General features: G+C 47.6%; 1 protein-coding gene across 1 annotated transcript; it reads right to left on the bottom strand.

Moving 5' to 3' along the window:
• Positions 1-1,041: 1,041 nt before the first annotated feature.
• FUS (FUS RNA binding protein) lies at positions 1,042-13,906 on the bottom strand. The gene is made up of 15 exons (XM_054027565.1): positions 13,842-13,906; positions 12,586-12,610; positions 11,413-11,567; positions 10,319-10,460; positions 9,737-9,933; positions 9,102-9,294; positions 7,458-7,492; positions 5,943-5,975; positions 5,520-5,629; positions 4,432-4,561; positions 3,156-3,257; positions 2,388-2,526; positions 2,207-2,295; positions 1,908-2,061; positions 1,042-1,270 (listed from the first exon to the last, which is right to left on the bottom strand). The coding sequence occupies exons 1-15, from the start codon at positions 13,852-13,854 to the stop codon at positions 1,231-1,233; spliced, it is 1,557 nt and encodes a 518-aa protein (XP_053883540.1). The 5' UTR covers positions 13,855-13,906; the 3' UTR covers positions 1,042-1,230.
• Between the last annotated feature and the right edge of the window lie 82 nt (positions 13,907-13,988).

The following is a 13,988-nucleotide window of genomic DNA, read 5'->3' as shown; positions in this document are numbered from 1 at the left end:
ACTGCAGTGCCAGCCATAAGATTGACCTGGACAATTTGCTCCCTTGGAATTTTCTACAACAGCACTTTAAGCGAAGTTTACCAGTCCCTGACAGATGTGTCCACCTTTTACCCATGCCCATTTTTGTGTAAGTGGACAACAATGCTGTCTGACCAATCCCTGGATAAGCTTTAACTGCTGGTAATATCCTTGCTTGTGTGGGTTTAAGCTTATGAACTGATTCTAGAAAAACAGGGATGCTTTTTGTTCACCTACTTGTGTAGCTCATCACCATAGCAGACTACTACTCCAAATTCACCCCAGCAAGGAAAAACAAACAACCTCTTGTACCTTAGGCCAAGGGATAAAATTTTGCAAACTAACAATTTTCATCAATTTCACCTGTGCAGCTCTAGTCTGCAATAGGATTGCATAGGTGTGCACATAATTTGCTTATCTACTGGAATTTAATAGTTCTACTAATTATGCATGAACAAAGTTTGTTGTACTTCTACATACCTGTGTTTAACACATTCAAGTTTGTGTAGATTAATGTCCCTGTAGTTTACATGAAGATAAATACACACATCTCATTTGTATTAGATCTTTATAGAATATCACTTTCTAATTCTGCAGCTACCACACTTTCCATGGGGTAGCACAAAAACCCAGAAACATGGTTTTCCATCCATTCCCCGCCCCCCCCAAAAAAACCCCAGCAAGCAAACTTTCTAGGTAGACACTGATAAGAGGCTCACACAATAATAATGTCCCTACTAAGCTGACCACTCCTATTGCTGGACAATGGTGCTTCAGGTAATAAAGATGAGAACTCAAATGTTCATGTACAAGTGTAAATCAAGAATTTCACATTTCAACCACAGATCAAGATGTCTTTCTCTGCTTATGTCTGCTCAATTACATGTTAATACTGTTCATAGCATAATGTATTTACGTATATTAAACACCCATGGCTAGCATTGGGGCATCCCCAGGTTTCTGGTATAAACTGAAGTTGCCTTTATTGAAGCCCTGGCCCCAAAAAAAGCTACACACCGCAACTAAAACAATGAGGGTTTTTTAATGTAGGGGATTCTTCCAGATACAGGGGGGAAAAAAAAAAATGGGTAAAATTGAGAGGGCAATACAAAGTTTTACACAAATGGAACGAGCTTTACACAGTCTGCAGCACGAAGTCTGACATACAAAATAAAAAAGTGTAAGTCACATGGTCTGGGAATTTGTACAGTCTTAATAGGGTCTGTCACGGCGGTCTTGTCTGTGGTCGCCCCTGTGGAGAGAGAGAGGAAGGGTTAGGACAGGTGTGGGACAGAATAAGGGAAGTATTTTAAGCTTCACCCACAAGCAGCTGAGTGATCCTTATAAACATAAACAAGTCAATAACTGTTTTAGATGTTGCGGCATTATCCACATTTTACAAGAGGGGAAGTGACTTGCCCAATTAATCTATGATAAGAAGGGACCATTATGATCCTCTAGTCTTGACCATCCAGTACAACACAGGCCAGAATCTCACCCAGCGATGCCAGCCTCCAGCCCATGATGTGTGGCAGAACTACAGCAGATATTCGAGAAAAGCACCAGGCTTGATTTAAAGACCCAAGTGACAGAGAATCATCACAACCACCCTTGTAAGTTGTGCCAATGGTTACTTTTGCAATTTAAACAAAAAATAACCCTGTGTCTGAATTTGTCTGCCTTCAGTTGCCAGCCCACTGAATTGTGTGCCTGTAGACTGATCAAGCCACCCCCTAACCTTCTCTGGGATCTACTGACTAGGCCGAGATTATCACCAGAGGGCAGGTTTTTCCAGACCTTGAGTCACACTTGCAGCTTTTACAGAACCAGGAGCAAACCCCAAGACAGAGATTATAGCATCATGCCCTTTCTGTGCCAGTCTGCTTTACCTGTTATCCATCTTTCCTGGCCCAAATCCACCGCCCCGATCTCCACCTCGGCCTCCTCGGAAGCCACCCCGATCGCCGCCTCGGCCTCCTCGGAAACCGCCACGGTCATAACCCCCTCTGCCTCCACGGCGCTCTTCCCCAAATCCTCCTCCTCCTGTGGAGGGAAAAACAAGCACAGGGAGTGAAATTGGTGCCAAGAATACCTCCAAGGCAATAGCATTCGGAGCATACACAATCTCACCCACCCATGAGGCCTGCCCCCTACTGGTGGGCAGGAGAAACAGAATGGTGTAAGTTACCCATGTGTGGTCCTCCAGGCCCATCTGGCTTTGGTGCCTTGCACTGGTTGCACTCGTTACGCCACGAGAAATTCATGTTCTCACAGGCTCTGGAAGATGCAATGTTTGAGGAGAGGCATTAGTATCAGGTAAACCCAAGAGTTAACGTTTGATTCCCCCGCTTGCCAGAGCCTCTACTTACGGGTTAGGGCACTTCCAGTCCCCTGCGCGTTGCTGGCCACCGCCTCCACTGGGGAAGCCACCTCGGTTACCTCCGCTGGAGCCACTGTTGCCACTGCCTCCTCCACCTCCACCACCAAATCCAGCACGACCCATGGGCCCTGCATTAAGGAGGGAGGTTGGAAAGGGGTCAGCCTCTCTGGAAGGGACATGGTTGTCTGCATCCACAACCCCCAGAGCGCTGATCCTTCGTGCAGGCCACTCCCCAGCTCAACCACAACAGCACCTGAGAGTTGGATTCAGCATTCATCTCTCTCGTTAGCAGCTTCTGCTTAACTTCCTACAACCAGATCACGACTTATTTCACTCTCAGCCACACCCCCTAACTCTGCTTACCCACTGGCCAGCCAACTCTGGGCAGCAAGGGATCCCACAATGCACTGTCCCATGTGTTGTGTTACATCTGGTCACTCATGCGGAGGCAGATTTTCCCAGCATGCACTGACACAGATAAAATTATGCCACAAATGAAAAGTGGATACAAAAATTATGGCTGACCCACAGGTGTATTGTGTACCTATAAACCCATAGGTAAGCACATGTGATAGGGAGGCACTTAACAGGGATGACCTTTGACTGATCAAATATTTAAAGTCTCTATGGCTGGGCCTTAGCCCATTCTCTGTTAATGGCTTCTAGACTTGGTTGTGTCCAGATCCTGAAAAACAGGCCACTCTCCTGATATGGTGGAGCTCCCATCCCCATCAGGAGCAAACACGTTTCAAAGTACCTCCACGGCCTCTGCCACCCCGTCCATTTCCACCGCCACGGTTGAAGTCCGCCCTCCGGGTAGCAAAGGAGACTTTGATGGCATTGCCGGAAAATTCCTTTCCTGATTGGAAGAAAGAAACCAGACATGTCAATTTCACCTTACACAGAGCTTTATGATTGGTGTTGTGATGGTCCAAAAGGAATATTCCCACCCCACTTTAACCCACAGCTGGTTGATTTTTTTTTTTTTTGTAAATAATTCCTATCCTGGGATAGAAATTTGGAGATTTGATTTTGTCCCACATTGGGATGAAAACTTAGGATCAATTTTTTTTTAAATTGGGAAGTTCTGATTAAAATAACCTGTTTCCATAACTGACCATTTTAAAATCAAGATTGGATGTTTTTCTACATGCTCCAGGAATTATTTTGGGGGGAAGCTCTCTGGCCTGGTGTCACACAGGATATCAGACTATATCACAGTGGTCCCTCTTCTGGCATTAGAATTGATGGAGATGCATCTCCAATGCACAATTCCACAGCTGTGTTTTGTTAGTCTGAGATGCAGTGCTTTCAGGGAGATGTAGTCTAGCCCAAGGATGAGCTCATGAGGCACCTGAACTACAATTCACATGACTGAGATTGTCATATTGATGCAGATGGATGTCCTGCCAACTAAAAATGGCTTTTTCCCTAATGGAAAACAAAATTCCAGCAGAACTGATATTCCCACAGAAAAAAAAACAACCCTCATTTCTAGGCACCGTGTTTTCCACTGAAAGAACACTGGCAGGATTCCTGACCAGCAGCACTTTAACCCCCTGGTCTATGAATCAAAGCAGGGCACTACAGCTAAGGGTTGTCCACACATGGAGCTATTCCGAAACAGCTACAACGTTTAAAATTCACTTCCCACTTTTAATTTGAATTAACTTCCAACTGTAGACGAGCCTTAAGACATGGCATGAAGAATGAATCCTACTCATGCTGATGTCAACTGAAACCCTGCCCTTGACCCGAATGACTGCAGCATCAGGTGCTGAAGTAGCCAAGTATTATGCAAGATGCAAGTATCATCCCCATTTCACAAAGAGAAAAATCGAAGATTCAGAAGGGAAGTAACTGAACAGATCACTACTAAAATTAGAACAACTCCTCCCCTGTTCTAACCCAGTAGAGTAGATCCCACTCCCATCCCTGAACCAGGGACAGAACCCAAGAGTCCTGGCTCCCAGCTCCACCTTTATGCTGCTTCTTCAGGAGCTCCTTGGCCCAGCTGGATGGAAGCAACTTACCATCAAACCAATCGATGGCTGCCTTGGCAGATGGGGGATCATCAAAAGACACAGTGGCTTCCCCCTTTAGCTTCCCGGTCTCACGGTCTGTGTACAGGTTAATCATGGGCTGCCCAGTTTTCTTGTTTGTCTGAAACACAAACAAGGGGTACATCTCATGAGTTTAGCTTCTAGAGATTAACCTATGGCTGAAGGCTACCCTGTACACCTCCCTTGTTGGGTGTACTGAAAAATGGAAGGAAATATTCTATTGCTTTAGACTAGGGACTATTTGAGAAATCAGCATATAAAGGATCTCCGAAAACCATCAACAATAAGCCATGAGTAAGGCTAAAATTGTGTCATGGTTATTTTTAGTAAAAAAGTCACGGACAGGTCACAGGCAATAAACAATTCCCAAAGCGAAAACAGGACACCCCACCCGCTGGTCCTAGGCATCCCCATCCCTCCGTGTGAGGCTGTCGCCCGTCGCTATAACCCTGAAGAGGGCCCCCTCAGGTGGCTGTCGCCTGTTGCTGGACCTTGTAGGGAGCGACATGAGGAGGCTGTCGCCTTTTCGCTGGAACCCTCCCAGGGCCCTGCTGGCTGCCAGCTCCAGTCCCACGGATTCCTGACTTCCATGACATAAACATAGCCTTAGTCACGAGGATTGGCAAGATGGTCACAGCAGGGACTACCTTTGTATCAGTCAGATCCACACTGGCGCTGCACCACAGTCTAAACATAAGGTACCAGTAATATCTGTATATTGCTTACTGAGCACCTTCCATCCAGATCATTCAAAGCTTTGTAACAAACTAAGCCTGGCTCATTAGAAGCGTATATCCCAGTTCTATGACGACAAAACAGGGAGTCCAATGCGGGAGTGCTGAGCTCCCATCTCATCTACCCTATCCCACAATACTTCCCCTTCCCTGAACCAGAAACACAGGACTCCTGACTCTCCGATTCTTAGCTAGTAGACAAACTCCCTCCACAGTAAGAGTGCTTGGATTGTACGTTAAGGGCAGGGGGTACAGGATGACAAAAGTGCCATTTCGCCATGCTGCTCTTGCAAACTCAGACTATTTAGTTCCCTGTGCTGGTACCTTAATGATTCCTATTTGCTTGAAGTAGTCAGCGACCGACTCGATGGTGACATTTTCACCGAGTCCCTGGACGAAAATGGTGTTGTTGTCAGAGTTATCCTGTTCAGAAGCTGCAAAGTAAGCGAGTGTCACTCAATTTCACACCCAAGGATCAAGAAAAAAAAAGTTACCCCACTGTAGATGCTACAGCAATGGCTGCGTAACAGCGTCACAAGACCACACCTTAGTAGGTACACAGGCTACACAAGAATTTCATGCAAACTTTCACAGTTTAAGCTGCTCTAAATTAGCTTTTCTTTTTGTGAAATGGGTATGATGCTTATGTCTTAGATCAACTTCAGATCATCTCCTTAACACAAAACACTCCCACAACATAAGAGATAATTGATGCTGTGAACCCACACTTTGGGAACAGTCACGTACCAGGATCATGGCGTGGTCCTTGGTCCCGGGGCCCTTTTGCACATGAAAATAAGGAGAGATCTAGTTAGTCGGTGGAAACACAGACTCATCTTCCACACATACTAAACATATTAAAGACAGCAGGCCAGTGTTGGTACATGTGCTCTGATGTTGAGCCTACGTTTACTTTACTTTAGCCAAAGGCAAAAATACTGTGAAGTCAGAGAACTTAAGGTACTTTGAAGACAGTGCTGCAAAACCAGTGACAACTCCTTTTTCAGATGTCATACTCTACACGGAAAACGTCTCTTTCCAACTCTACGTGGAGGGTCAACTACAAAAGCCCTCATAACACACGTTTAATTCTGCTTAGTATCACCTTCCGAAGTCTGTTTAAATCGAGACATTTGCGTATACAATTTAAGGAGCTGCTACCCAAAGAAATCTTTGTCCACATGTTTATATACACCTTTGTCATTCACATCTTTCAGTAACATCAGGTTGTAGCATCATACCACTTGCTACCCTGGTTAGCATCACAGTATATAACCACACAGTTAACAGCTTTAAAATTTATGCAGCGATATAGTGGCTTTAGCCCATGCCACACATTTAAAGTGAACTAACCTTGCATAAATATAGCTTTGTTTCACTTAAACCGTTATTTACCTATACAAACCATTTATGTTAGTATTTTTGCTATATTTAGACGTTTCACCCATTATACCTTTAATCACACCCAGATCAGATCAATAATTATCTTAATGAACCTAAAAGCATATGCCCAACACTGGTCTCTTAAAACTAAATTGACCTGGTCAAGAGATCATTCATGCCAAACCCTTTTCAGCAAACCCATGGGAACTCTCCTGGAAGTGTTTAGATATATTTTGTTTGGTATGTTTGAGTGCAAAAATACCTTTTTTCTTCTTAAGATATAAGTTTAAATATAAACCATCTTTCTTAAGGTATAAGCTTACAAAACCATGTATTGTAGTCAAAGGGAAGTTTACACAAGACCAAAAATTCATTCCAGTTTTTGGGGACTTCCCCCATTTTCTTGACCAGTAACCATAAAAAGGTACGTAAACTCTTTGCATCATTATCCTCAGGATTGCATGCAATTCCATTACCATGTTTTAACCCCCAAAATCACCAGCACTTAAAGCTTCTTGTGTGTTTTGTTTTTTAAAAAAAGGAACCACACACAGACCAGACACTTCTAGGAAGTAGCACTTTTGTTTTCTTTCTCCAAAGCACACTTTTGTGTGTGTGTCTTGTTGCAAAACATTCAACCAAGATGTATTGGCACCAAGAACTTTGGTCAAAGTAGAAGCCCAGTGGACGTAGAAATAAGTGACACCATATGTATCTCAAGAACTCATTTGGTATAGAGGGCTGCAGAGGGTGCTCCCATAGGTTATATCTGATAAATGGTGGCTTTTCCTAACGCATAAAGGTTCTGCATATGAAAGACAAGTCTCTGGAAAATATATATACTTTTTTTGGTTCAAGTTTTGAACTCTTTGGACTTACCACCAAACTTATTGAAGCCACCACGCTCACCACCGCTGAGGAGATAAGTTAGAAGATAATGAAGCTTTTTCCATGTCTAAAAGGTTCACTAAAACTACCAGATCTTAAAATCCTGACCAACACTTGTTTTTTCCAGTTCTTCCTGAAAGCCTAAAGAATGCTTCTTTCAACCTTGTTCTGTCCCTCAGCATATTTAGGCTTTTTATTTAAATACACCCTTTTTGTCTTGTAAAAGTGGAATGGACAAATCTAACACGAGTGCAACTTTGGCTTCCAACCTTCTCCTATTACTTCAGCCGTCGTGATGTACACTCGAGACAACGCTGACTCCTCGATGCAGTCCTAGCGTGGGTACGAATCCATGAACCGTATGTTACAACTTATTTGTACAGTGTATTCCCCCCACCCCGGTGTTGATACCACCTAAACATAGATACGTAGGATATTTGCTTTGAAAGCATATAAAAAAGCCAACCCAAGTTCCCTAGCATAGCATAATAAACTGATTGACCACTAAGCCTGGACCTAACATAAGCTCTCTCCCTTCCTCACCCTTAGCTAACATGTGGAAGGTGGAGAATTGATAAAGTTCATTGACTTTCATACCTGTAGCACATAAAACGCAGAGTTTGTTAACAGATAACATGTAGTGTTAACAGCAGATAAGTAACATCAACAATACTTTGATTCCCTCCCCCAATCTAATACTCACCTTTCTAAAAAACGTGATTTAAACTCCCAAACAACAGAGTTCACAATCAATATTATTTACCACCTGTTTCTCAACCTATCATTTCTTTTTAATAGACCACTGAGCAACCCTCTGCTGAGGGAGGATTGTTACACCAGGGCAGTTTAAGACACTGCTTTTCTGTGTGTATAGTGAGATAAACCAAAAGCAAGTCGTATATAAATGTGATCACAGCTGCTGAAGCTGCTAATTGGGTGCCCAAATACATCCTTTAACCCATGGAATATCTCCAGTGCGTGGATTGACCACAGAGTTAACCAAGTTTGCTACACAGGTTGTAAGCAACCAGGTTGGAAAGATGACACAACTTCTCCTCTGACTGAGGAGACTTACATCCCTTGTTTCTTACCAACATGACCCAGGTGCTTTCGTGAACAGATTATTGCACCAGATAAATTGCAAATAAACCCTTGATGTAGAGAGATTTATACGCCCTTTGAATAGCGATATTTATAAACCTTCAGTATATACCTAGACAGGGTAACATGAAAGTTCAGCAAGCACTTGGTATTCACATTGTGCATTCGATATGTGAAGACACATTTGATGTCAGACACACAACTCTGATAGTAACCACCAGTAGGGTAATTTTACCCCCATGCATAAATGGTCTACTGTAGATCTGAACCTACATTGGTTCTTAAGGTAGACAGTAGTGGGAGTCTGCCCCACACATACAAGAAAAGCTTTTATTGCCATTCAATCTCTACCCCCCATAAAACATTGCAACTCCCTTACCACACGCAGTATGAGGATATGGCATTCCACCCATACATACAGGAAGAGCTTCTACATAATGCAACACCCTCCCCAACATGTTAATTTCAGACAGTGCTAGAGACAGTAAAATTTAAACCCACTCCCTCTCCCACCACAAGCGTCTCGACACCTACCCCATGCCTCCACGACCGCCACGGCTGCCTCTTCCGCCACGATCAAAGCCACCCCGGCCATATCCTCCTCTGCCCCTGCCACCACGATCTTGCTGGCCACCTCCGTAGCTGCTCTGATCCTGGCTACCGTAGCCGCCACCGCCACTGCCACCACTACCGCTCATGGATGACTGGTCCTGGCCATAGCCGCTGGCTGGAGAGGAGAAGAACATGTGCTCAAAGTTACAAAAAAAGAGGACAAACTTAGTGGTCAGAGCAGGGGCACTCCTGGGTTTATCTGCAGCTCTGGAAGGGAAGTGGGGTCTAGTGGGTCAGAGCAGCATTGGGAGTTCATATTCCTGGGTTGTATTTTCAGAGCTGCCACCAACTTGCTGCATAACCTTGCAACAGTCTCTCAACAGCCAAGCCTGCAGGCTGGGGAGGAGAGGAAATAAACTCATGGGGTTAAAATTAAGATGTCTGCATGAATGTACCTTAAAAAGAGGGTAACATATCAGCTTTAAGACGTGTAATTCTCCTTTGAGAACTGTAGTGACTACAGTTCACCATCAGGTTGCACAAAGTTGGATTCCCCCTACATCAAGTTTCCCCGGCTTTCAACCCTGACACATGGAGTACAGTTAAGATCAACTCACATCCACTGCTGCCCCCGCCGCCGCCTCCGCTGCTGCTACTGCTGCTGTACTGGCTCTGCTGCCCGTAGCTTTGTGGAGGGTTGTAAGAAGGCTGCTGTCCATAGGAACTCTGTGGCTGGCTGCTATAGCTGGATTGCTGGCCATAGCCTCCACTTGGGGGCTGGCCATAGCTTGTGCTTTGGGAGCTGCTTCCATAACTACGGATTAAAAAAAGATCATTGCCCTTTAAAGACACATCAAGTCTCTTTGCAATCCAGGTATTTGGCTTGTAGGATACCTTGACCACTGAGGTAGCATGGTCTAACGGACAGAGCACCTGACTGATTCTTGGGTTCTATCCCCAGCTCTGGGAGGGGGAGCTGGGACTCCTGGGTTCTACACACAGCTCTGCCACTGACTGTGACCCTGAGCAAGTCCCCTCCCCCACAATCCCTAAAATGAGATTCAAACTTCACAGTAGGTGTTGTGATGCTAAATGCAGAAGTGTCTGCAAAGTGCTTTGAGATCCAGACACAGGATGCTAGAAAGAGAAGGGACACATGTAGGGAGAGCTATGGGAAGATTAGGACTCTTTAGCCGTACCTTCCAGTTGTCGAGCTGGCTGCCGGTGGCTGGGAGTAGCTAGGATAGGATGAGGGTTGCCCATAAGAGGTCTGAGAGGTCTGGCTGCTGCCGTATCCAGTTGTTCCATAAGCTGGGGGTGTTGACTGAGTGCTGTAGCCAGCTAGTAAAAAAACAAAACAAAACAAAGAGCTCCTTAAAACATGGTGAGGCTGGGTCCCTTCTACATCTGAGCTGCACTGAAACAACTGAGAGGCACCAGCATATCACTTCACGTCTCCACAGCTCCTTTGGGAAGGCAGTGTTACTTAGTGCGTCGAGAACTGGACTGCGACTCAGGAGATAAGTTCTATTCCCAACTCTGCCACCAGCCTGCTGGGTGCCCTTGGGCGGTCTCCTTGCTGCCCGGTGCCTCGGTTTCCCCATTTGTAAGACAGGGACAATGGGATAAGATTTACTGATTTAAAGCACTAGGTAAGAAATAAGTATTATCACCCTAAACCTCTACATATGGGGAATCCCTCTATCAGCCCTGAAATGCAGATACCTCTGGGGATGCGATACAGCAGATGGTTAAGAGATGCACAATTCACAGCTTAGGGGAGGAAGCCACACAGTGCAGCAAATTTTAGGCAATTTCTAACCCATACATACACCAGATGACGCAGAGACTCTCTGTCTCACCCATGTAGGATGGAAGGTGATACAGACGAGCCAGATTTTGTATTATGCAGCAGGGGTGAAAAGTGTTAAAGGCACTACTATGATCTATTCAGAAAGCTGGCAACAGAATAACGGTAGCCTTGATATCCAGGACCAAAGAGCATACATATGCTTGAGGCACATACCAGAGAATGGTTATACTGCGTTTATGATAGTTGCTGGGATAGGGACTGAACCAGCAATACAGCTGCATTAACAAATGGGTTCTTTGATGGGATTGGCCATCTGGAGAGCAGATTGAAGGGCAAATACTTGGCTCTATGTCACAGAAGAAATAATGCTTAGCACTGATAAAGTGATGGGACATGCTGGCAGTGAAAACCTGCTTCACTTTAGCCTGAATTGAGAAAATCTCCCACAGTGCACCTGGATCCAGAGACTCTGGCACTTACAGCTTTGATTCTGGCCGTAGGAAGAACTGTAACTGTTTTGTCCATATGTTGAGGTGTCTGCAGACTGGCCATAACCACTGTAGCTCTGTTGGCTGTAGGGCTGGCTGGTTTGCTGAGAATATCCCTGTCCCGGTGGTGCTGGGTAGGCCCCATAGCTGAGGGAGAATGATCAGAGAAATCCGTCAGTTTAGATATTCCGGATAGGAGGCAGCGACTCCACAGTTAAGGCTGCAACAGTTAGAGTTTTTCAAAGGTTCCATACACCTAGGCAGACGCATCTGGAAATTGCCATGACATCATGGCACCATGTTTGTTGCAATTTGGGAGCAACCACAGCATGTTAGGAGCCATGAATGCCGGGAGCAGCCACAAATCAATAGATTTGAACAGCAGGGACTGATCGGGTTTGTCAATTGATCTACAGGTCAGTAAGTAGAGAAGAGCTTTTTGCCATGTTCAAATAGTAACTGATTAATCCTCAAAACCCAAAATGAGACAAGTTAGAGCCTAAGACATGTGACTGAGCTGGATATTCCTAAGGATAATAAAAATATCCAGAGTTTAAGAGTACCCAGGAGTGCTGCAAGGGACATAAAAGTTTCCAGTCCTGCCAACTAGCAGTCAGTCATGAACCTTTGCAATATTGTACTAGGTAGAGTCTCCACCCCAAAAAGCTCACAAATCAAGGGGGTTAATTCTAGGAGGCGGCTCCCTTTATGGTCAGGTTATTGCTTAACTCTCTGAGGTAGTGGGCAACTTTTCTCTAAACCCGCTAATGTTGGCCACTGTTGGAAAACAGGAGCTGGGGTAGATAGGTGTGCTGATCCATCCAGGCCACAGGGAGTGAGAATGAATACCAGGCTAGATGGGCCCATAGGTCTAAATCCAGGGCAGCAGGGAGGGGTTGGGCTATGCAGGCCCACGGCTCTGATCCAGGGCAGGATACTGGGCTAGATAGTCCCACTGATCTAAGACACCAATGGAAGTGGGATGAAGGGAAAAGATTCCCAGGATGAATCCTCCCAATGTGCCAGTGATGAGCCAGCACTGCCCTCCTTTTGCAGAGCCGACTGACAGCTGGGCAGGAGTATCTAACACTCCCGTACTTCGCACCAGATACCAACACAAATCTATACCACGCCACTTCAGTAACAGAGAAGTGGGGACATTTACCTCTGGGTGGCCGGCTGGCTGTAATCTGCAAGAGACAACAGGAAGAGAAACAAATTAGACCCCAAACCAATGCCCAGCTCCTGAGAGGGGACACTAGATATGGAGGGGGGATTGCTACAGCCATCAGTCCCAGGTCCGTGTGCGCGCGCCCGCGCGGGGCAGTGGCATGGCTCCCCAGGGGCAATTCACCCTGGTACGGGTAGCACAGCCGTGGGGAGTGGGGGACATACCCTGTGCCCATGGCCACTGGGGGAGGGGTAGTTCCCCCTAGAGGAGCGCTAAGGCGGCATTAACCCCGTGGGGGGGGGGGGGGCACGACGGTCCAGGGGGGCTATTTGGTGCGCCACACACGGCGCTGGGCGGCCCCTTTAAAGGCAAAGGGGGGAGCGAGGGGGGCGACGGGTGGTTGGGCGGTTAGGGGCCAATGAGCCCGCGCCGCGCGCCAAACGCGATCAGGAGGGGCGGAGCGAGACGTACAATACCCGGATGGAAGACTGCGGCAAAAAAAAGGAACAGCACGCATGCGCCAACTCGCGCACGCGTACCCAGGGCGGCATCCCACCCCCCCCCGTCCCTGCGGCGCATGCGCACCTTCCGCTTTCCTAGCGGCGCGCAGACGCCTCTTCGCCAGACCGAGCATGCGTTACTCTGCGCAACGCCCTTCCTTTTCTCCCCCACCCCGCGCTCCCTGACCAGCCACCCGGCGCGCGCCCTCCCTGCTCTGGCGCGCAGGCGCAGTTGGCTCACGCGCGCCGGAGGGAAGCGGTCCCCCCCAACCACAAAATGGCGGCCAAGGGCCTTAGTGGCGCAGTTTAAAAAAAAAGGGGCCGACCCCCAAAGCGTAGAGGACGGGCCCGCTACAAAATGGCAGCCACGAGGGGCACAGCAGGGGACCCACGGCTGCCCCCACCCCTTTCCCACAATGCACCGGGCCCCCTACCCCCCTCCGGGAGTACGGCGATGCCCCCCAGGACTCCGCAGCCGGGGGGGGGTCACGCCCTGAGGGCGGGAGCGTCCCTCGCCCTCCGCAGCCCAGACCCACGTGCGGGGGGGGGGGGGGAGATGAGACTCGCCCCGCCCGGGGGCTGTTACCACGGGGCAATTTACCCCCATTTCCGGGGGGGGGGGGGGGCAGCACGGCACCCTCAGCCCCGCCCCCCAGGGGTCTGATCCCGCCCCGAGCCCCCAATGCACCGGCCCTTGCAGCGCTTCTCCCCCCGCCCAGCGGGCTCTGTAACCGCCCCCCCGCGCCTCACCGTTGGACGCCATCGCTGCTGCTGCCCCGAGTCCCCTCCACGCGCTGCTGCCGCTGGACTGAGCGTCCCGCCCCCACCCGGGCGCTACATATACTCTCCCCTCCCCCACCCCCTGCCGCCGGCCTGTACCAACTCACCGGCAGCAGG

This window comes from Malaclemys terrapin, chromosome 4, assembly GCF_027887155.1.
Source record: "Malaclemys terrapin pileata isolate rMalTer1 chromosome 4, rMalTer1.hap1, whole genome shotgun sequence".
Taxonomy (NCBI): Eukaryota; Metazoa; Chordata; order Testudines; family Emydidae; genus Malaclemys; species Malaclemys terrapin.
Note: the sequence above shows the minus strand (reverse complement) of the source record. Positions and strands in the feature narration are given on the sequence as shown.